Source organism: Schistocerca nitens, chromosome 11 (genome assembly GCF_023898315.1).
Source record: "Schistocerca nitens isolate TAMUIC-IGC-003100 chromosome 11, iqSchNite1.1, whole genome shotgun sequence".
In the NCBI taxonomy this organism is placed as follows: domain Eukaryota; kingdom Metazoa; phylum Arthropoda; class Insecta; order Orthoptera; family Acrididae; genus Schistocerca; species Schistocerca nitens.
Window position 1 is genome coordinate 59,977,168 of NC_064624.1, and position 21,990 is coordinate 59,999,157.

Genomic DNA, 21,990 nt, shown 5'->3' on the forward strand with positions numbered 1-21,990 from the left:
ATTAAACTGATAGTTCGGTAATTTTCACACCTGTCAACACCTGCTTTCTTTGGGATTATATATATTCTTTGGGATTATATATATAATTATATAGAAATTTTCGAGATTTTTGCTACAAGCTTTTACCTATTATATGTTTGTATATACAATTTATGTTATAAACATATGTGCTATGTCCATCCAAATGTTTATTAGAGTAATGTGTAAATCAGTAAAAACCGAGATTTTTGGTAACAGAGTTTTGCTTTTATATATTACATATGTATTTAAATATTACACATAGGGTGGTCAAAAATTCCCGTTACAGCTGGGAGTTGTAGAGGGGAGTGAGTACATCGTATTTGGAATAGGAGCCCATGTCCAGAAGCGTCATCCAACGAGACTACAGAGCATCAAAGTTATAGGCGCGGGCGTCTGTAAATGTACGTATACACGGGGTGATTCTGTGATGATGTTACAGACTTTCTAGGGTGATGGAGAACGATAAATGTATTAATTGAAGTAAGGATCCTTGTACCGGGAACGAACGAGTTGAAAGTTATAAACGAAAACCGTTCTGATACCTCTGACAGTTGAAGACATGTGCCAGTTCTTGTGTTGCGAAGAGTGTAGGGCTGGTAACTTTGAGTGGTGGTAGTGTGGACAAAAACGAGAAAAAATTTTCAATAAACGTGGGCTCTAAATCGCATACCTGAGGAGCTATGACCATTCGTTCATCTTCGCTAATGTGAAACACATCTATATTGGACATTTTTTTCTCGTTTTTGTCCACACTACCACCACTCAAAGTTACCAGCCCTACACTCTTCGCAACACAAGAACCGGTACCTGTTTTCACCTGTCAGAGGTATCAGAACGGTTTTCGTTTATAACTTTCGACTCGTTCGTTTCCGGTACAGGGATCCTTAATTCAAATTAATAGATTTATCGTTCTCCATCATCCTAGAAAGTCTGTAACATCATCACAGAATCATCCCGTGTATGCGTACATTTACAGACGCCCGCGTCTATAACTTTGATGCTCTGTAGTCTCGTTGGATGACGTTTCTGGACATGGGCTCCTATTCCAAATACGATGTACTCACTCCCCTCTACAACTCCTAGAAGTCTGTAACGGGAATTTCCGCCCACCCTGTATATTAAAGGAATATATAAACTTTGTCCGTGTGAATTTTCATTCGAGTACAACGTAAAAGTCTGAAGTAAATTGGTCAAATACTTTTCGATATTTTTGGTAGAACACAGCCTTCTGAAATTCCTTCACCAAAGAAGACGAAGTAAATATTCCAGAATTCGAATGAAGATCAGCTGGTAACATGAATAACATAAAAATAGATAACCTCAGACTTGTGAAGCAACTTAATTCATTAATACAAGCAAGTCTTCTTGTGCAGACTGTATACCAATTAGGTTCCTTTCAGAGTATGATGATGCAATAAATCTATACCTAACAATTATATACGACCGCTGGCTCGACGAAAGGTCCATACCAAAAGACTGGATAGTTGCACAGTTCACACCTATATTCAAGAAAGATAGTAGGAGTAATCCACTGAATTACAGGCCCATATCATTCACGTCGATATGCAGCAGGATTATTGAAGATACATCGGGTTCGGAAATTATGAATTATCCGGAAGAAAACAGTATATTGATACGCAGTCAACACGGATTTAGAATACATCATTCTTGTGAAACACAAATAGCTCTTTACTCGTACGAAGTGTTAGTACTATTTACAAGGAATTTCAAAATGATTCCGTATTTCTGGATTTCCGGAACGCTTTTGACGCTGTAACACACAAGCAGCTTGTAGCGGAATTGCTTGCTTAGGGAATATCGTCTGTTATGTGACTGGATTCGTGATTTCCTGTGGAGTCAAAACAAATTGCAGACTCGATTTAGAAAAGATATCTGAATGGTGCGAAAATTGACCCTAATGATGAAAAGTGTGAGGTCATCCATATGAGTGCTAAAAGGAACCTGTTAATCTTCGGTTACACGATAAATCAGCTTGATCTAAAGGCCGTAAATTCAACTAAATTCCTAGGAATTACAATTACGAATAGTTTAAATTAGAAAGAACACAGAGAAAATGTTCTGGGGAAGGCAAACTAAAGGTTGAGTATTATTGTCAGGACACTTAGAAAATGTAATCTACTAAAGAGACTGCCTCCGCTACGCTCGTCCGTCCTGTTTTCGAGTACTGCTGCGCGGCCTGGGATCCTTACCAGGTAGGATTAAAGGAGTACATCGAGAAAGTTCAACGAACAGCAGAACGTTTTGTATTATCGCTAAATAGGGGAGAGATTGTTACAGAGATGATACACATTTGGGGGGGGGGGGGACACTATTTAAACAAACGCGTTTTTAGTTGCGGCAGAATCTTCTTACGAAATTTCAATCACCAACTATCTCCTCTGAAAGCGAAAATATTTTGCTGACGCCGATCTACTTGGGGAGAAACGATCATCATAATAAAATAAAATAAATCAGAGTTCGCACGGAAAGATATAGGTGTTCGTTTCTTCTGTGCACTGTTCAGGAGTGGAATAATAGAGAATTATTCTGAAGGTGGTTCGATGAAACCTCTAACAGGCACTTAGGCATGTTTTGCAGAGTACCCATGTAGATGGAGACGTAGATGTAGATGAAACCATTACACATCCTCCCTACAGTCCCAACTCTCTCTCCATGTGATTTCCATATTTTTGGAGCAATGAAGAAAGACATTCGTGGCTGTCGGCTTGTTTGGACGAAGAGATGCATGCCCAGGTTCAATCATGGTTACGCAGTGTAATTAAGCGTGGTCTGATGGAACTTATCTCACACCTAGTGAAATATGCGAAGCCACCCAAATTCTGGCCAGATTTGATCTCGTTTTCGTTTATAAGCTACATAATCAATTACTATGGGTGTTTATGAACGTTTCTAATACTCTAGAGTAAGTTTTGACGTAGATCGGTATTTGTTTACGTATTAATATGTTGAATTTATTCAAGGATGCATTTTGAAGTTTGGTTTACAAAATTCAACAGGAAATCCTATTTAAACAAGACTATATTATTTATTAATAATTTTGACGGATGGTTTCATCTGTAGCTAAACCTTATTTCACTTTTATATGTTTATATTTCTTGTGTCGATATGTAACTGATGTTACAAAAATGGTTCAAATGGCTCTGAGCACTATGGGACTTAACATCTGAGGTCATCAGTCCCGTAGAACTGAGAACTAATTAAACTTAACTAACCTAAGGACATCACACACACCCATGCCCGAGGCAGGATTCGAACCTGCGACCGTAGCAGTCGCGCGGTTCCAGACTGAAGCGCCTAGAACTGATGTTACAATATAAGAGGATGTTTCTAGTTTTAACATTAGTAAATGTCTTAATCCTTTATTATCAGCTATTTTCACAAAAAGATCTTCACGTAAATACATGTCCTCAGGAACAGTTCAGTAAACTAAATTTGATGAATACTCTAAACACGGAAGTCACATCATGCGTAGCGTTGACTCATCAAAAGTTCTAGAACAGGGGAGTCTAGCCTGCAGCCTGCAGGCCACATGCAACTGAAAGCAAGTGTCAGTGTGGCTCAAGAATTGAATATCTACCACAGGAGTTTTGAAAAAAAAATAGTAAAAAAAATCATAAAATTTCGTTTATGTAAACTTATGATAATTGAACACTTTCAATCTGAAACTCCTGCTACACGAGCTATTCTGTCATTGGTCCATCCAATTTTTAACATTGCCGCCCATGCTATACTTTAATGTCCACAGTCACGTTTTCATAACTGCCCAGTCATTCAGACATGCTGGTCTGATATCTTATGGCTACTTCAGTTGGAACTGCGACACTAGAGCTGGAGACGTATAATGATATTAATTTATGGAAATAAAAGAAAATTATGTGTTATTTATGTACAATTATGATAATGACTCTTTCTAACCACAGTTCTGTTCATTACAAGTCGGTGTAAGTAAGAAATCTTCATGTGCATTGCAATTATTACCAGTGTTTGCTATCTAACAGTATCAGAATTTTGTTATAACAAGCTTAACTGTGTTAACTATACACCTTCGACCACGGTTTTTTGCTGTTAGTGTTAGTGTTAAGTATATTATGTACAGTCCAAAAGTGCTCATCTACTTCCAATGAGGCCCAGATAAACTAATAAGTTGGAAACCCCTGTTCCAGAACCTTCGAAAGAAAACAGGTTGTCGTATATTATTCTTTGCAGACAGTACTGGCATCAGAGTCTTTTTGCTATCCATTAAGTTAACACTTGTAAATCTCTTTGCAGTGTGTGCAGTAGTTAGGCAATGAAAAGAGCTGTACGTGTTGTGTGTTGATATTTTCATGTGTAAATATGAAACTATTATGGTCAATAAACCACATTTTCTGTAAATAATTATTAATTACATGCTACATCATTTAACACCACGGACCTCGAATATGATATCAAGTAAATTTTCAACACCTCTGAACACTGAAAGCGTCTTAAAAAGTGGAACTTTTTGCAACTGCTCAACAACGAATGTTTTTATGTATTGTCAGTGTGAACTATAAGCACAAATTTCTGATTGTTTAAGCAAGGGTGGGATGTCACAGTAGGCAACTGCAAACATTTTTCCATGTAGGCATTGACCATCTTGTCTCACAGTGGAATAAATGTACTATCAGTTATAGCGATTACTTACGATTTTATAAATGTGTGGTGTCTGTTCTTTCAGAAATGTCCCAAAAAGCAGACACCATACATTCATGCAATTGATTTGATTCGATGGGCGATGAGTTCAAAACATTCAGTGCTGATGGAACTTACACTACTGGCCATTAAAATTGCTACACCACGGAGATGACGTGCTACAGACCGAAATTTAACCGACAGGAAGGGGATGCTGTGATATGCAAATGATCAGCTTTTCAGAGCATTCACACAAGGGTGGCGCCGGTGGCGACACCTACAACGTGCTGACATGACGAAAGTTTCCAACCGATTTCTCATACACAAACAGCAGTTGACCGGCGTTGCCTGGTGAAACGTTGTTGTGATGCCTCGTGTAAGGAGGAGAAATACGTATCATCACGTTTCCGACTTTGACAAAGGTCGGACTGTAGCCTATCGCGATTGCGGTTTATAGTATCGCGACATTTCTGCTCGCGTTAGTCGCGATCCAATGACTATTAGGAGAATGTGGAATCGGTGGGTTCAGGAGGGTAATACGGAACGCCGTGCTGGATCCCAACGACCTCGTATTACTAGCAGTCGAGATGACAGGCATCTTATCCGCATGGCTGTAACGGATCGTGCACCCACGTCTCGATTCCTGAGTCAACAGATGGGGACGTTTGCAAGACAACAACCATCTGCACGAACATTTCGACAACGTTTGCAGCAGCATGGACCATCAGCTCGGAGATCGTGGCTGCGGTTGCCCTTGACACTGCATCACAGACAGGAGCGCCTGCGACGGTGTACTCGACGACAAGCCTGGGTGCACGAATGGCAAAACGTCATTTTTTCAGTTGAATCCAGGTTCTGTTTACAGCATCACGATGATCGCATCCGTGTTTGGCGACATCGCGCTGAACGCACATTGGAAGCGTGTATTCGTCATCGCCATACTGGCGTATCACCCGGCGTGATGGTATGGGGTGCCATTAGTTATGCATCTCGGTCACCTCTTGTTCGCATTGACGGCACTTTGAACATTGGACGTTACATTTCAGATGTGTTACGACCCGTGGCTCTACCGTTCAATCTATCCCTGCGAAACCCTACATTTCAGCAGGATAATGCACGACCGCACGTTGCAGGTCCTGTATGGGCCTTTCTGGATACAGAAAATGTTCGACTGCTCCCCTGGTGAGCACATTCTACAGATCTCTCACCAATTGAAAACGTCTGGTCAATGGTGGCCGAGCAACTGGCTCGTCACGATATACCAGTCACTACTCTTGATGAACTGTGGTATCGTGTTGAAGCTGCATGGGCAGTTGTACCTGTACACGCCATCCAAGCTCTGTTTGACTCAATGCCCAGGTGTATCAAGGCCGTTATTACAGCCGGTACTGATTTCTCAGGATCTATGCACCCAAATCGTGTGAAAATGTAATCGCATGTCAGTTCTAGTATAATATATTTGTCCAATGAATTCTCCATTTATTATGTGCATTTCTTCTTGTTGTAGCAATTTTAATGGCCAGTAGTGTAAGTTCGACCTCCAGGGGGGATCTAAGATTAGCGAGCACAGGGAACATCGATGGAGACAGCAGATAGGTGGTGGTGGGTGGTGATGTTGGCTAGCCTGGCAGCATGTCGAAATACTCCACGCATTTGCGATAAATACTTTGCCCAGGTAGAGCGATGGTGAACGCAGCTGACTACTAACCAAGAGATCCCGCATCAAGAATCAGTTCGGCTCACATTTTCACTCTTGACCGCTGATTCAGCCCAGAGTCCCATTGCAGGTGATACCATTACTTCCTACCCTTTTCCCCTCCACCGAATATTTTCAAAATAGACAGTTTACTTGCCTTTTCCATTTGTTTCGTTTTTGTTTTACTTCCACTTATATATATATGAGAGGTCATAGTGTAACAACAACAACGCTGTACTATTGTGCATATAAGTAATTTTTTTTCCATCTGATTTTTCGATAAATTAGTGTAATCGATGTTCTGATTTCATTTGTTTTCTTGTTTCATGCCATTGTGTTAAGAAAACTGTAAACAATTTTCAATGTGAATATTAATGTTTATGTCAAATGTCAAACAATATTGTAATAGAATTGAAGTGTTACAAATGTTGAGACTGTTGTAAGATGTTAAAATTGTAATTGTGCGTCTGGTCCATACGTAGGCAATGTATTAGGATATGTAGAATGCAAAACCTCGGGTGAATACCCTGTCTGTAATGGAGCGCTAAAAGGTAGATGGCAGGCGAGCGCGGGAAAATGCACGCGGCAACTGTACGGCATAACGGGCTCAGCAGTAATAGTTGGAGTTTGGCACTGGTCTGAGCAACACGTTCTGGAGCGAGGAGGCTCTCCTGGAAGACGTAGTTTCATTGAGCCTCGAGTATGCCGTTCCAACGCCCACACAGCATGGCAAAATTCCATAGGCACTAAAGGGAAAAGTATTGCGACGCTATGAAGAAATAAAGTGCCGGTACGTCAAGAGCCATAGCTGTGGTTGTACGTGTGCTCTGTGCCTCGCCATCTCGCCGCCCGCCAACCGCCGGATCGATACAAACAGGTTGAAACTTTTAGTACTGTATTCGTATGGACCAGTGTTACTTTTGTTCCATACTGTTCAATAACAACTTAAATTTTACCAGAACTTTCCTATCATTTAATTATCCTCACAAATAACCTAGATAGGGTCCTTTCCAAATGTGCAATCCGAGTGTCCCGAAATGAAAAATTAAATTTTGTGTTAATAATAATTACTTGCAGACCTAACTGTGTAAGAATGGTGTTTAAAGAACTGTTTTGTTAATGAACCAGTAAATGAATAACGAAGGTCTGACAAAGTTGGAAGATAACTTTAATACTGATTTAGTAATGAAGTTTAATTATTTCGAGACAGATAAAAAGGTATTTAAATAAGCAGGAAATAAGATAAAAAGAGAGTAGTAAGTCATATATTGGAAATCTTGAGCGCATAATGGTGTCAGTAATTAATTTTTTTTATACAGTGATCATAACAGTTTCAGGCCCCCCCCCCTTTTTTTTTTATTCATTTGAATTATGAAGTGTTCTAAATTGATTTGACCAGCAAAAGTTAAAGTCAATATAAAATCCAAAATTTATCAGTGTTTTTATCTTTAACAAAATTGACATTGTGTGTGTGACTCGAAAGTGCTGTTTCTAGGGTAACCTATGCCCGATTTTAATCAGATCAATAGACAGTACGAAGTTTTGTAGTATACATTATAGTGTAGTGTTATGTATTTATGGTTTTTCCATATCAGTACAGAACGTGAAACTATCAGTTCAATAGATTTTCTGGTTCTAAAATTCTACTATATTATGCAGTGTTACTACTTGTTGCTTTGCACGAATAGCTGCCAACTTGTACAGGGAAGAAAGTCAGTTAATACCTAATTAGGCTGGCGACCGTATTATTAACAAATTGGTAGCATCTTCTGTGTTGTTTGTTTTTGTCCGTCCTGACGTGTAGTTGCATTTCGAACTTACTTGACGGATCATTGTTATTACAGAGTGGGTGTAAGTCTGATTTGCCACCATTCAGGTACACACGGTCAATATCTATACAAAAATCCTGCCTTGTAAAGTGAACCCCAGTCACTTATCATAGTACAGGCTTTAATGAGTATTGTGTGCCCCACGCACACGTTACAACAGGATATATTTTGTTCTCTTGTATTTTTCAGTCTTTTATTATCTATAAATGGATATTATGAATCTCTCAGAATTCCCTAGTACAGATGGTACTGTTTGACTTAAAGCTTCATTTTAGAATGTGTAGCAGTTGCTTTCTGTTGGTAGCTACGGCGACTTGTAGGGGCGTGAGTCGGTTGTGAGTCCTGGCGCCCTTATTTGCGCCCACACGTAGCAGCGCAGTCGCTGCCTCTGCGCTGCCGTGCTCTGCCGCATCGTGCAGCGGCGTCCACCCGGCCACAGCTGTCGCATTCACGTCAGCCCCGCACGCTGCCAGTGCTGGGACTAGTGCCGCGCGGTTCCTCACTGCGGCCCGATGCAGGGCCGTGCGCCCCCACCAGGTCCTGGCATCGACCTCTGCTCCAGCGTTCAGGAGGCACTGCACTGCCTGCACGTCTCCTCTGTCGGCCGAGTAGTGCAGGGCCCTCCACCCGTACCAGTCCCACGATCCCGTGTCTGCACCCACGGCCAGCAGGGCTCGCAGATCCTCCAGTGCCCCATCTTTAGCCGCTTGGAGAAGCCTTCTGCTCTTTTCCTTTGCTGACAAGTTCCTGCACAAAAGAGTGATATTCCTTCACCTTCTTAAGTAATACTGCCCAGTACGTTGTCCTCGAGGGTGAGTGTTCGTCGGAGGTGAGGGTATCATCTGGAGTGCCCCCGGGAAGTGTGGTAGGTCCGCTGTTGTTTTCTATCTACATAAATGATCTTTTGGAGAGGGTGGACAGCAACGTGCGGCTGTTTGCTGATGATGCTGTGGTGTACGGGAAGGTGTCGTCGTTGAGTCACTGTAGGAGGATACGAGATGACTTGGACAGGATTTGTGATTGGTGTAAAGAATGGCAGCTAACTCTAAATATAGATAAATGTAAATTAATGCAGATGAATAGGAAAAAGAATCCCATAGTGTTTGAATAGGCCATTAGTAGTGTAGCGCTTGACACAGTCACGTCGATTAAATATTTGGGCGTAACATTGCAGAGCGATATGAAGTGGGACAAGCATGTAATGGCAGTTGTGGGGAAAGCGGATAGTCGTCTCCGGTTCATTGGTAGAATTTTGGGAAGATGTGGTTCATCTGTAAAGGACACCGCTTATAAAACACTAATACGACCTATTCTTGAGTACTGCTCGAGCGTTTGTGATCCCTATCAGGTCGGATTGAGGGAGGACACAGAAGCAATCAGGGGCGGGCTGCTAGATTTGCTACTGGTAGGTTTGATCATCATGCCAGTGTTACGGAAATGCTTCAGGAACTCGGGTGGGAGTCTTTAGAGGAAAGGAGGCGTTCTTTTCGTGAATCGCTACTGAGCAAATTTAGAGAACCAGCATTTGAGGCTGACTGCAGTACAATTTTACTGCCACAAACTTACATTTCGCGGAAAGACCACAAAGATAAGATAAGAGAGATTACGGCTCGTACAGACGCATATAAGCAGTCTCCCTGTTTGGGAGTGGAACAGGGAGAGAAGATGCTAGTTATGGTATGAGGTACCCTCCGCCACGCACCGTATGGTGGATTGCGGAGTATGTACGTAGATGCATATGTATTCCAAACACATAATATACAGGGCGCCGCGCGAAATGTGTTACCATTTTGTTTTTGAATATAAACTTTATTGTCAATACAACATGAAAGGAACATATACTACAATGAAGAGCCGTCCATGGAGATTTGTTCTAACTCAGCACATCCTCAATATGTCCACCATTTCGTTTCCTAACTTCCTTCAAAGGAACAGTGAAGTTAGTCATTACCCTACGGCACATGTCTTCCGTAATTTCACTGCAGGCTTGAAGAATAAGTCTTCTGAGCTCCATTACATCACGTAGACGTCTCGGGAAAAGGTTTTCCTTTAGGTACCCCCAAAGTAAAAAGTCACATGGATTGAGGTCTGGACTATTGGGGGGCCAATTTTGTCCGTCATTGAAGCGACCTGGAAACCTGACTGAAATGATCCGCATGTCGAAATGCTCGTATAGAAACTCCAACACAGTGTTTGCAGTATGTGGCCTTGCTCCATCTTGCATGAACCACTGCGTGTTGAAGGGCAAGGCAGTAGCAAGAAGCTGTGGAATGAAGCTATTGCGAAGCATGCTCAAATAACGCTCACTGTTCACAGTTTCTTCAAAGAAAAAGGGTCCAATAAGTCAGTGACTGGAAATTGCTGCCCACACTGTAATCCGCCGAGCATAATGCTGTCTTTCATGAATCACTTGTGGGTTTTCAGTGGCCCAAAAGCGTACATTTTGTTTGTTAACCACGCCGTCTAAATGAAAATGCGCCTTGTCTGAAAACCAAGTCCTCTGCCCACTGAGCAAACAGTAGTCTCTGCTGCTTGTGTTCTTCAGTGCGCTTCTGTGCACAGGTCATCTTGTACGGAGCGTCTGGATATTCCCAGTTGCACTGCTGCCTTTTTACACGATTTCCCAGGACTTCTCTGTACAGCAACTCGTACCGCTTCAGTATTCTCCGGCGAACAAACAGGCTTAGGCCGAGGTCGCTTTGCTTCCAATACTGTTTCTTCCTGTACAAATTTATCGTACAACTGTGGATGGTCTTCTTGCAAGAGGCCCATCGTGTGTTAAACTGTTGTCGAAAACGCCTCTGAGTCACAACAAGGCTTTTCGCTTCATGAAAAAGTAACACAATTGTCGATCGTTGCTGTGTCGTCAGTCTTCCATTGTCAGCCATTGCTGCTTACTAGTCTCCTAGCGGCAGTATCGTGAATTACACGTCATTTCGTAACTCATTTATTTTTCCAAGCTCTGCTGGTACTGCAGTAGAGACCCCAGCGGGATATCTAATGTGCGTCGTAAATTGTGAAAGAAACAATTGGTAACACATTTCGTGCGCCACCCTGTATCTCTGTATTTACTGTCATTTAAAGCAGACTGTTCCAGTGCCTCCCCCTCTCCCAATATAGATCAGCTGCCAGACAGACGTATCAGATGCGGCCTTTGCCCACCCCGTCAGTCAGCCGAGGCAATACGATCGCACTGGCTGCAGCACAGCTCCTTGACGACCTGAACATCAGCTGGTTACCAACACCCACCCACATGTGCGTGCAGGTGCCCAGGCACCCGAGCTGGAACAGCCTGGTTTGTCCTAGTTCACAGACACGATTTGACTAGTTTTATTTTAACACCGTGGCACGGTGCCCTTCCTGTTACCATAATCATCTGTTAACCCGAGGCATGAAAGTCGTGTGTACTGTACTGTTTCTCCTGGGTGCACTGGGGTTTAAAAAAATGTAAACTAAATATTACGATAAATTTTATAAATAATCGACAAGTACGCCAAAGAAGAAGAAATAGAACTACGATGGACACGTTATTCCATGGACTCTTGCGCTTCTATGCACGAACTATCTTTCCTTTGCCATTCGCTTATCTTATCTGCTTGGATTCGGATGTAAGAGGACGTTCTTGTGTAAAGCTCATCTTGGTGTACAAGCTGATAATGTAAGTTGTACTTAAAACCCGAAAAATATAATGGTTATTTTGTCAAAAGAATTTGTGTATGTGGTCAATCTGTTGTGAGAGTGATACCTAGACTGCTTTAAATAGATATGGACCTTAACAAAGAATTTTCATTGTTAGGCGCCATCTTAGAAAAATCTTTAACATTTTTCTGTTAGCTCATCTACGAGACGTGCCGTCGGTTAGGACAATTAACTTTATTTCAGATCCCACGAGACCGGAGGCAGCTGCTAACAATTTAACAATTTTATTTACAGACTTTCTTCATATAACGAGATAACATCCCAGGCAGAAAAGGTTTGGTCACAGGATTCCAGTTCCATCATAGAATTTCATTTGTAGATGCTACTCTTGTTATCTTATATTGGGGAATCGAGACGAAACCACGATAAGTTACGTATCACAGTAGTGTACATCAAACAGACTTGGCAAATATTCTCTGGTGTTGGGAAATGGACAATTAATTATCGACGATTACCTAACTACCCTGAGAAATGAGCTAGTTTACTTATACACGTCAAGCTAAATTAAACAACATATTACACTGTTAATAATATTCCTACATTAGTTATTTCTCTTTTATGCTGAGCCATTGCATTAATGTGGGTTTCTTTTTTATAGAAGTCACAGCTAATATTTTATTTTATTACATTACACTAATAGTCACAAAATAAATAAAATTTTTATTTTATTACATTACAGCACCATATATCTACGGATTATGTAAAGGTTGTTCAGTGTGTTATCATACTTAAATGTTTATGTATCGTATTTTCTGAGCTTGAGTCTTGGGACACAGCCAGAAATTGCCTATATTAGTGTGGAAAGCCGCCTAAACTCACAATCAGGTTGAGAAGTGTGAGCTGTAACAAAACTCGAATGTTGTAATAGCATATAAAGCTGGTCATATGCTAGGAAAAGCCTCCCAAACAAACTCCAAAAATGAAGACCATGTGATAATGAGTTCTCATGTCCATTATAATTATCCGGGCTGTTATGCCGTGGTCGGTTGATGAATTCTGAGGTGACTCCCAACGTTTCGTCTCCGACTGCGGGAGACATCTTCAAAGGGGTCCGTAGCTTGATGGAAGGTCCAACACACACACTGGCTCGCTACTGACTGCCGCTAAATTCCGTGTCCGCGCGCCCCCGCGCCGCGGCGTGACGTCACGTGTTTTGAAAACGTCAGTGCAATTGGCCGCTGTCCGTCGGCGTCGATCGCCGTTGCCATCACCCAGTAGTGGACGAGTGGTACTCATCTTCTTTAACACCGGCATCCATATACCGTTTAATTTGACGCCCTCCTCCTTTCGGTTGAAATTATTTGGGTGTTTAGCGATTTCGATTGCCTCCCTGTAGAGCCTTTCGTACTATCCGCTCGTGGCCGCTAGTACTTGCGTCTCCTCGAAACGAATATTGTGGTTCCCTGGCTGGAAAGCTTGACGAAGCGGAATATTACCGTAATTTACAAGCCCACCAGGAAGATACAGGAATACCTTAGGCCTGCCAAGGACGCTCTCAAACCATTGGAAAAATCTGGAGTGTATAGGATCCCATGCAGCTGTGGTGATGTTTATGTGGGTACCACCAAAAGAACTGTTTCTAAACGTTTGGAAGAGCACAAGGGAAATTGTAGAAGAGGAGAAACGGAACGATCAGCTGTTGCGGAGCATGCTTTCCAGCCAGGGAACCACAATATTCGTTTCGAGGAGACGCAAGTACTAGCGGCCACGAGCGGATACTACGAAAGGCTCTACAGGGAGGCAATCGAAATCGCTAAACACCCTAATAATTTCAGTCGAAAGGAGGAGGGCGTCAAATTAAACGGTATATGGATGCCGGTGTTAAAGAAGATATGTACCACTCGTCCACTACTGGGTGATGGCAACGGCGATCGACGCCGACGGACAGCGGCCAATTGCACTGACGTTTTCAAAACACGTGACGTCACGCCGCGGCGCGGGGGCGCGCGGACACGGAATTTAGCGGCAGTCAGTAGCGAGCCAGTGTGTGTGTTGGACTTTCCATCAAGCTACGGACCCCTTTGAAGATGTCTCCCGCAGTCGCAGACGAAACGTTGGGAATCACCTCAGAATTCATCAACCGACCACGGCATAACAGCCCGGATAATTATAATGGACATGATATTTCCGGCCGTGAAAGTTCACATTTTAGTATAATGAGTTCTATCAGCGAACAGTATAAGTCTGAGGAAGCTATAACTGATCAAGCAGATAAGGGAAACAATGCAGTTGTCATATATAACAATGTGTAAACGGCAAAGAGAACAAGATTTTTTACGATAATAACATTAAAAAATACACTCCTGGAAATTGAAATAAGAACACCGTGAATTCATTGTCCCAGGAAGGGGAAACTTTATTGACACATTCCTGGGGTCAGATACATCACATGATCACACTGACAGAACCACAGGCACATAGACACAGGCAACAGAGCATGCACAATGTCGGCACTAGTACAGTGTATATCCACCTTTCGCAGCAATGCAGGCTGCTATTCTCCCATGGAGACGATCGTAGAGATGCTGGATGTAGTCCTGTGGAACGGCTTGCCCTGCCATTTCCACCTGGCGCCTCAGTTGGACCAGCGTTCGTGCTGGACGTGCAGACCGCGTGAGACGACGCTTCATCCAGTCCCAAACATGCTCAATGGGGGACAGATCCGGAGATCTTGCTGGCCAGGGTAGTTGACTTACACCTTCTAGAGCACGTTGGGTGGCACGGGATACATGCGGACGTGCATTGTCCTGTTGGAACAGCAAGTTCCCTTGCCGGTCTAGGAATGGTAGAACGATGGGTTCGATGACGGTTTGGATGTACCGTGCACTATTCAGTGTCCCCTCGACGATCACCAGTGGTGTACGGCCAGTGTAGGAGATCGCTCCCCACACCATGATGCCGGGTGTTGGCCCTGTGTGCCTCGGTCGTATGCAGTCCTGATTGTGGCGCTCACCTGCACGGCGCCAAACACGCATACGACCATCATTGGCACCAAGGCAGAAGCGACTCTCATCGCTGAAGACGACACGTCTCCATTCGTCCCTCCATTCACGCCTGTCGCGACACCACTGGAGGCGGGCTGCACGATGTTGGGGCGTGAGCGGAAGACGGCCTAACGGTGTGCGGGACCGTAGCGCAGCTTCATGGAGACGGTTGCGAATGGTCCTCGCCGATACCCCAGGAGCAACAGTGTCCCTAATTTGCTGGGAAGTGGCGGTGCGGTCCCCTACGGCACTGCGTAGGATCCTACGGTCTTGGCGTGCATCCGTGCGTCGCTGCGGTCCGGTCCCAGGTCGACGGGCACGTGCACCTTCCGCCGACCACTGGCGACAACATCGATGTACTGTGGAGACCTCACGCCCCACGTGTTGAGCAATTCGGCGGTACGTCCACCCGGCCTCCCGCATGCCCACTATACGCCCTCGCTCAAAGTCCGTCAACTGCACATACGGTTCACGTCCACGCTGTCGCGGCATGCTACCAGTGTTAAAGACTGCGATGGAGCTGCGTATGCCACGGCAAACTGGCTGACACTGTCGGCGGCGGTGCACAAATGCTGCGCAGCTAGCGCCATTCGACGGCCAACACCGCGGTTCCTGGTGTGTCCGCTGTGCCGTGCGTGTGATCATTGCTTGTACAGCCCTCTCGCAGTGTCCGGAGCAAGTATGGTGGGTCTGACACACCGGTGTCAATGTGTTCTTTTTTCCATTTCCAGGAGTGTAGATTGTGATCGTAGAGAGAATTATGTGAAGGTGCTTAATGCATGTCTTATGAGCTACAGTAACATAAGTAGTCTAGATAATCAAAAAAGAATGAATGTAATGAATCTGAATGCACCTGCTCTTCATGTGCGAATTAAAGTACATTCTCAGAACCACTCTACACGTCCTATACTGAATGGTATATTGGAATTAATGTCTAAAACGTTTATGTATGGACACAATTTTTCCATCTCCGATAGGAATGATTTGATCCAGCAATTGAAAGATAAGGTGTTCCCACCAGAGTGTTGCTTAGTTTCACTTGAAATAAAGAACCTATGGACAAACATTCCTGTAGGTGGAATGATAACTATTATCCAAGAAAACCTTTTTTAACTGAGATCAGCTCGAAATGGAGGAAATTGTAGAATTTATTTCACTGCTCAGGGTAGAATTGACGAACTGATTCTCCTTTAATAATAACATTTATAAACAGATGGTTGATTGTTCGATGAGATTCCGGGATTGCAGCCGGATCATGTTGACTTCTTGCCACGTTATTTCGGCTGGCAATCGTCCGGCCATCTTCAGGTGAGTGTCCGTCACTGGAGACTGCAAATTCCCGGAGTCAACTTGATAGCAAAAAATTGGCGCGAAAACGCATGCGCATTGGCCTCCGTCACAGGAGCGTCCTCTATCAAACCGGCGCCTTCTGGAGCTACTGTTCTATTTGTGGTGCGCAGGCGCATGCGTAAAGGTGAAAACTACATGTTTGTCCTCTGTCGGAATGCGCGCCCGCAGCGCTAAAAACAGACGTCAGATGTCACCAGACTTGTCATTATGAATAAACCGGGTCCCAAGCCTTGTCCAGTTGGAAACCTCCGTCACGATTTATAAGATTTTGCACTAGGCGTATCTCCACAGATTCTTTAATTACTGAATACCAGAAAGTTTTCGCTGGGCCCAAGATTTTCGTGGCAGAAAAATCCATAGCGTGTCCTGTAGTAATTCAGTGCTCAGCTACGGCCGACTTACTGGGCTGCGAAAGGCGAGTGTGGCGTTCGTGTTCAACGCACCTTTCATGTGCTGCGCTCGTCGTCTGACCAATGTAAGCTTTGCCACACTGGCAAGGAATTTTATAGATCCCGTCCTTCCCTTGCCAGTTTGGCAGGTCCCTGCGCCAGAGATAGTCGCCATCGGTATTTTGTGTGACATCGTGTTAGTGCCTTAGTGTTTCACCGTCCGTGCTCCTCATTCACGTGTGTCGTCTCTGTCATCCATGTTCGTGTATCAGTGCTGACCGTTTTTTATTTTCACTACGCCTGTGAACGGCTCCATGTGCTTTACTTTGTGTGTCTACTGTTTGTTATCCATCATTTTGTTTTCCTTTTCTATATCTTCATCTGTCCTAATTGTAATGTCTATGGCCGAAGAGCGGCGTAGTTTTGCCGCTTTCGGCCTCCCTTGTATCAGGTATAAAATGACAATAAAGAAAAAAAAACTTGCAGTCTGCAGTGACGGACACCCACCTGAAGATGGCTGGACGATTGCCAGCCGAAATATCGTGGCAAGAAGTCAACATTATCCGGCTGCAATCCCGAAATCTCATAGAACACTCAGTCCATCACAGTGATGGACACTCACCTGAAGATGGCTGGACGATTGCCAGCCGAAATATTGTGGCAAGAAGTCAACATTATCCGGCTGCAATCCCGAAATCTCATCGACCATTCAGTACGCTGGGAAAACTTCAAGAATCACAGGTGGTTGATTATCGATGGGTCTTGCCACTTCCCTTGCCAACGTATATGTCAATTATTTGGAACGTAAATATTATAGCGAAGGGCCTGGTCTCGATAAACAAATTCTGTTCTACTGTAGTTAGGTTGATGATGTAATAATTCAGTAAAAGAAATATGCAGCCAACCAGTTTGCATATGTTTACTGTAAACTCTTGACTAGATGTCAATACCATTTAGGGTATCTTTTTCAGCAGGAACGTCACTCTCAATGTTTTGAAGATATTAAAAAATAAACGTCTAAAATACTTAATAATTTACAACACTTAAATCAAGTACGTGGAATAAAACTGACACACGATATTGAAATTGTAAACATACATAACAAGCTAAGCAGCTCAAATCAAACAGTAGAAATAAATGTGCTACCGCATACCGTTTTTGTGCTTGTGCTGTTGTGGTAGTTCATAATTATCGATAAACTTTGAACAAGAAAGAAGAGGAAAAGCGATTTTTACTCGTCTGCTAATTTTATGGTAAGTTAGAAATATGTACGCACTACTACAACAGCCCAATCACCCACCTGCAATAGTTTAATGTTAGCACTGGTGTCTTAATTTGGAAACTGGTAGAACTTGCTATATGACTGCTGGTTGGCTGTATGCTGGTTCTTTATATATTTTTAATTTATATTGAACCTGTGTGACCATCTCCTCGCGTTACCTTAGAGAATTTTTCTCGACTTTGCGTCCTGGCTGCTAATATACCAGGCCCATAAATGGTATCGATATTTTGACCCTTACTTGATTAATCTGGAAAACAAATTAATTATTTCAGAAATGCGCGCAACGGAAACTGGTGCGAGTTTCTCTAAGATAACGCGTTCTGGGGTGGTTGTTCTTAAAGCCGTCACTATAGCAGCTGGTAGCCTATCTAAATTCACATTTCAGATTATTTCTGTCTTTCATTAACTTTAGAAAATCGGACTGAATAAGATACATCCTACCCATTTTATGTGTCAGGTGTCTGGGGGAATATTTCTTAACTGAAATGCCGACTCTCATTTAATAGATTTATTTTCTACTTTGATGTAAACTTAAGAAGCTGACACATTACAATTTTTCTTTAGTTACAAAACTTCAGCATTACCTCTCATGGGTAGACAATGACAAAACGAAAACGCTACACGAATAATTTCATATATGACACATAATTTCATAATAACACAAAAAATATACGACACATAATTTCATAATAACACAAAAAAATACATAAGTGGGCCACACCGTCTTTAGCGGGAAAATCGTCATTCATTCTTTAAGACTCACTTATCGTCATGCATGAATTACACCACTAGAAATTTAAGGTAGGCCACTGCTGAAGGTAGATAACCTCTATCAGAGAAAAGATTCTGGGCAAAAATGATGTACTATTGGCGCCAAAATGGAGTGCGAACTGAACTCACAAAGAAAGTACCAAAAATAATTAAATTTCGCGACACAAATTTCTCGATCTACCATCCGATACGCAATCTGCACTCATTGAGCTAAAAGTGAAGCTTATAACTCGGGAAACAGCTACATGAACTGATGGTTCCTGTTGCATGCTCACTACCACAAAGCAAAATTTCACCAACACATTTCAGAGAAAACTATTGCAAATAAATTAAAATCGTAACCTGTACCGATGAAGATATGCGTGCTATTAGCATACTCTGTCGTGAACTTTCAGCCACATTAGGTCATTTTCATCTCACCAAATCTGCGAGCTGCTGTGCTCCCGCGTCCGGTCCGTCTCATGGCTGGCCCTACAGTGCTCTCCACGTGCCAAAATCCGACCAACGTTCCTATTCAAACGCGGTGGTGGGGAGACTCACCTCACCCCCGCACCAACTTTGTAACCTACCCTCGTGCCTGTTTTCATCTTTGCTTGCTGCTCTGGCCTACCTGGCGTTATTCTTGTAATGTTGGCAATGACTGCTATCCCCTTAAACTGTTCCCTTTGGTCCATGCTCCCGCTACATTTGACTTCCATCCATACCCATGCACACTCATACAGGATGGAACCAGGAGGATACATATAAACAGCGTGTGGCCTCTTTGTGAAATGATGAAAAGAAATAAACAAATGCGTCAAATATTCCTTTCACCCAGTGAAGTATTGAAGCTGCTATAGTTCAGTTCTTTTATCTTGGCGGCTAGCGCATGCCCGCCCAGACGCGGGAGATTGCTGCGTTGCCAGTTGCAAATGACGCCCGCGCCAAGAGAAGCAGCGCCATTGTATAGCATAGTTCGCAAGCCTACGTTTAGGGGGGAGTGCGCAGTTCATCAAGTAAAGCCACCACGGCCGCATTAACCCTTTCGCTGCTACAGAGACGTTCTCCCCGCATTCCGCGCTGTGCGCGATTTTGCCATCACTGCACTGCTCGCCTGTGCTGACACACAGTGTTCCGACTGCTTTGACACACTTATCATTCGATTTCACAAAAACTATTTGGCCCAAAAATTAGATTTTTACACATCTTCTTGACTGATACCTTCGCCCCATAAATGACTTAATTTTGTTTCGATGTTCAACACAGTTATTATGCAGCATTACATATAGTAAACCATTGCACGAAATTTTGAAGAGTTTGTAGAGGTAAAAGTCCATAGAGTATACTTTCCGTATGGTCGATTTTAGTTGCCACAATGTTGAGAATGAAATGTGGACAAGGTACCTAAATTTCATATTAAATTTACTGTATAACAATGTCTCATTTAATTTAAGTACCACATAAGTGTCGTATGTAATATTGAGAAATGTTCCGTCTTTCGCGACTGTAACAAAAGTTTTATTTACACCGGGCACGTTTGGCTTTATTTTAAAGCACGTCAATCGATCAAAACGAAGTAGACGAAATACATTAAACAAAACTGTGGACTTACAAAAACATTACGACTTGAATATACCGTCTATCAGTGAAGTGCTCCGAGCTATGTCAAATATAATTTTTGTGTGTGGCACACACAAACAGCAATTATTTGCTAAAATACTGATCAGCTGACACAAACGTTGAATATTGTGTTACCGCAGCACAAAACTACGAAAGGTGACTTGGCAATGGAGGAGACAAAATACTGTCCACTGATGATGCTTCAAAAGAGAGAAACGCGTCTGGTCTAAATAAGTCGCTTATTACAGTTGCGGAAGAGGAATACATTTCAATACCATTGGTAAAACTGCGACTGTGGAACAAAAACAAGAAAGAGAACATGAGTACCATTGTGTATGTGCCATTGATTGACGTGCTTTAAAATAAAGCCAAACGCGCCCGGTGTAAATAGAACTTTTATTACATTCGCAAAAGACGGAATATTTCTCAATATTACATACGACACCTATGTGGTACTTAAATTAAATGAGATATTGTTATAAAGTAAATTTAATATGAAATTTAGGTACCTTGTCCACATTTCATTCTCAACATTGTGGCAACTAAAATCGACCATACGGAAAGTATACCCTATGGACTTTTACCTCTGCAAACTCTTCAAAATTTCGTGCAATGGTTTACTACATTTAATGCTGCACAATAACTGCGTTGAACATCGAAACAAAATTAAGTCATTTAGGGGGGGGGGGGGAGGTATCAGTCAAGAAGATCTGTAAAAATCTAATTTTTGGGCCAAATAGTTTTTGTGAAATCGAATGATAAGTGTGTCAAAGCAGTGGGAACACCATGTGTCTGCACAGGCGAGCAGTGCAGTGATGACAAAATCGCGCACAGCGCGGAATGGGGGGAGCACGTGTCTGCAGCAGCGAAAAGGTTAATGAAGAGACAAAGCACTAGAAATTTCAAAAAATTGCATCAAACGAATAAAATTGGTGAAGTAAGACACTATGATATTGTTTTTTAAATAAAGAATATATTAAGCATCACCCAAGGTTTGAACTCATACCCTTTTGCTTAGTAACCCAACACCTTGACCGTTACGCTAACACAGCTCATCTCACAATATAACTCCATGAGGATTCTAACACGTCACGCAAAATACTGACAAACACTGTTGGTATGACTATGAATTACTCACGCTTCGTCGAAGTACAATAGGAAATAAACAATTACTGCTGCTCTTTATTGCGAAAAAGCGGTTCGTGAGAATGATACAAACACCTTTCCTTGCTATCACCTGAATTAGGAGTCTTATTGCTTGTTTGGTTTAATTAATTAATAGAATATAAAGCAATTGGTATAAACAATGCTTTTTCCAAACTTTCTATAAAAGAAAGTCTGCTATCAAGACATTGCTCTTGTTCGATTACTTTATTTATGACTGAACGTTTCTAAAACTGAAGACACTCGTCCGTGCTCTGCACTGCAGTCGAGATCTGACAACGTTGTTCTCTGTTCATTGGCTGACTGTGTTTTGTGACGTCAGATGCGCAGAACGAACCTAAACTCGACCGCCAACATAAATGACGTGCACTTTAGCAATCTAAGAAAAACTTATATCTCGATATAGAAAACATAATTACTTCCTACTGTAACCTGAGGCAAAACGAAAGTAACGCCTCAAACATCAGGGTTGCAACATTTCAGTATTTCACAAGGAAGCGGAGTGTTAAATATCATTGTAAATACATTAAGA

General features: G+C 42.6%; 1 protein-coding gene across 1 annotated transcript in view; it reads right to left on the reverse strand.

Moving 5' to 3' along the window:
- Positions 1-8,059: 8,059 nt before the first annotated feature.
- The window catches only part of LOC126213187 (receptor-interacting serine/threonine-protein kinase 4-like), an 83,915-nt gene continuing 69,984 nt past the window's right edge, over positions 8,060-21,990 (reverse strand). Inside the window, exon 5 of the mRNA XM_049940813.1 lies at positions 8,060-8,967. Coding sequence (XP_049796770.1) covers positions 8,487-8,967 — 481 coding nt within the window. The 3' untranslated portion in view covers positions 8,060-8,486. The remainder of the gene's footprint in view (positions 8,968-21,990) is intronic.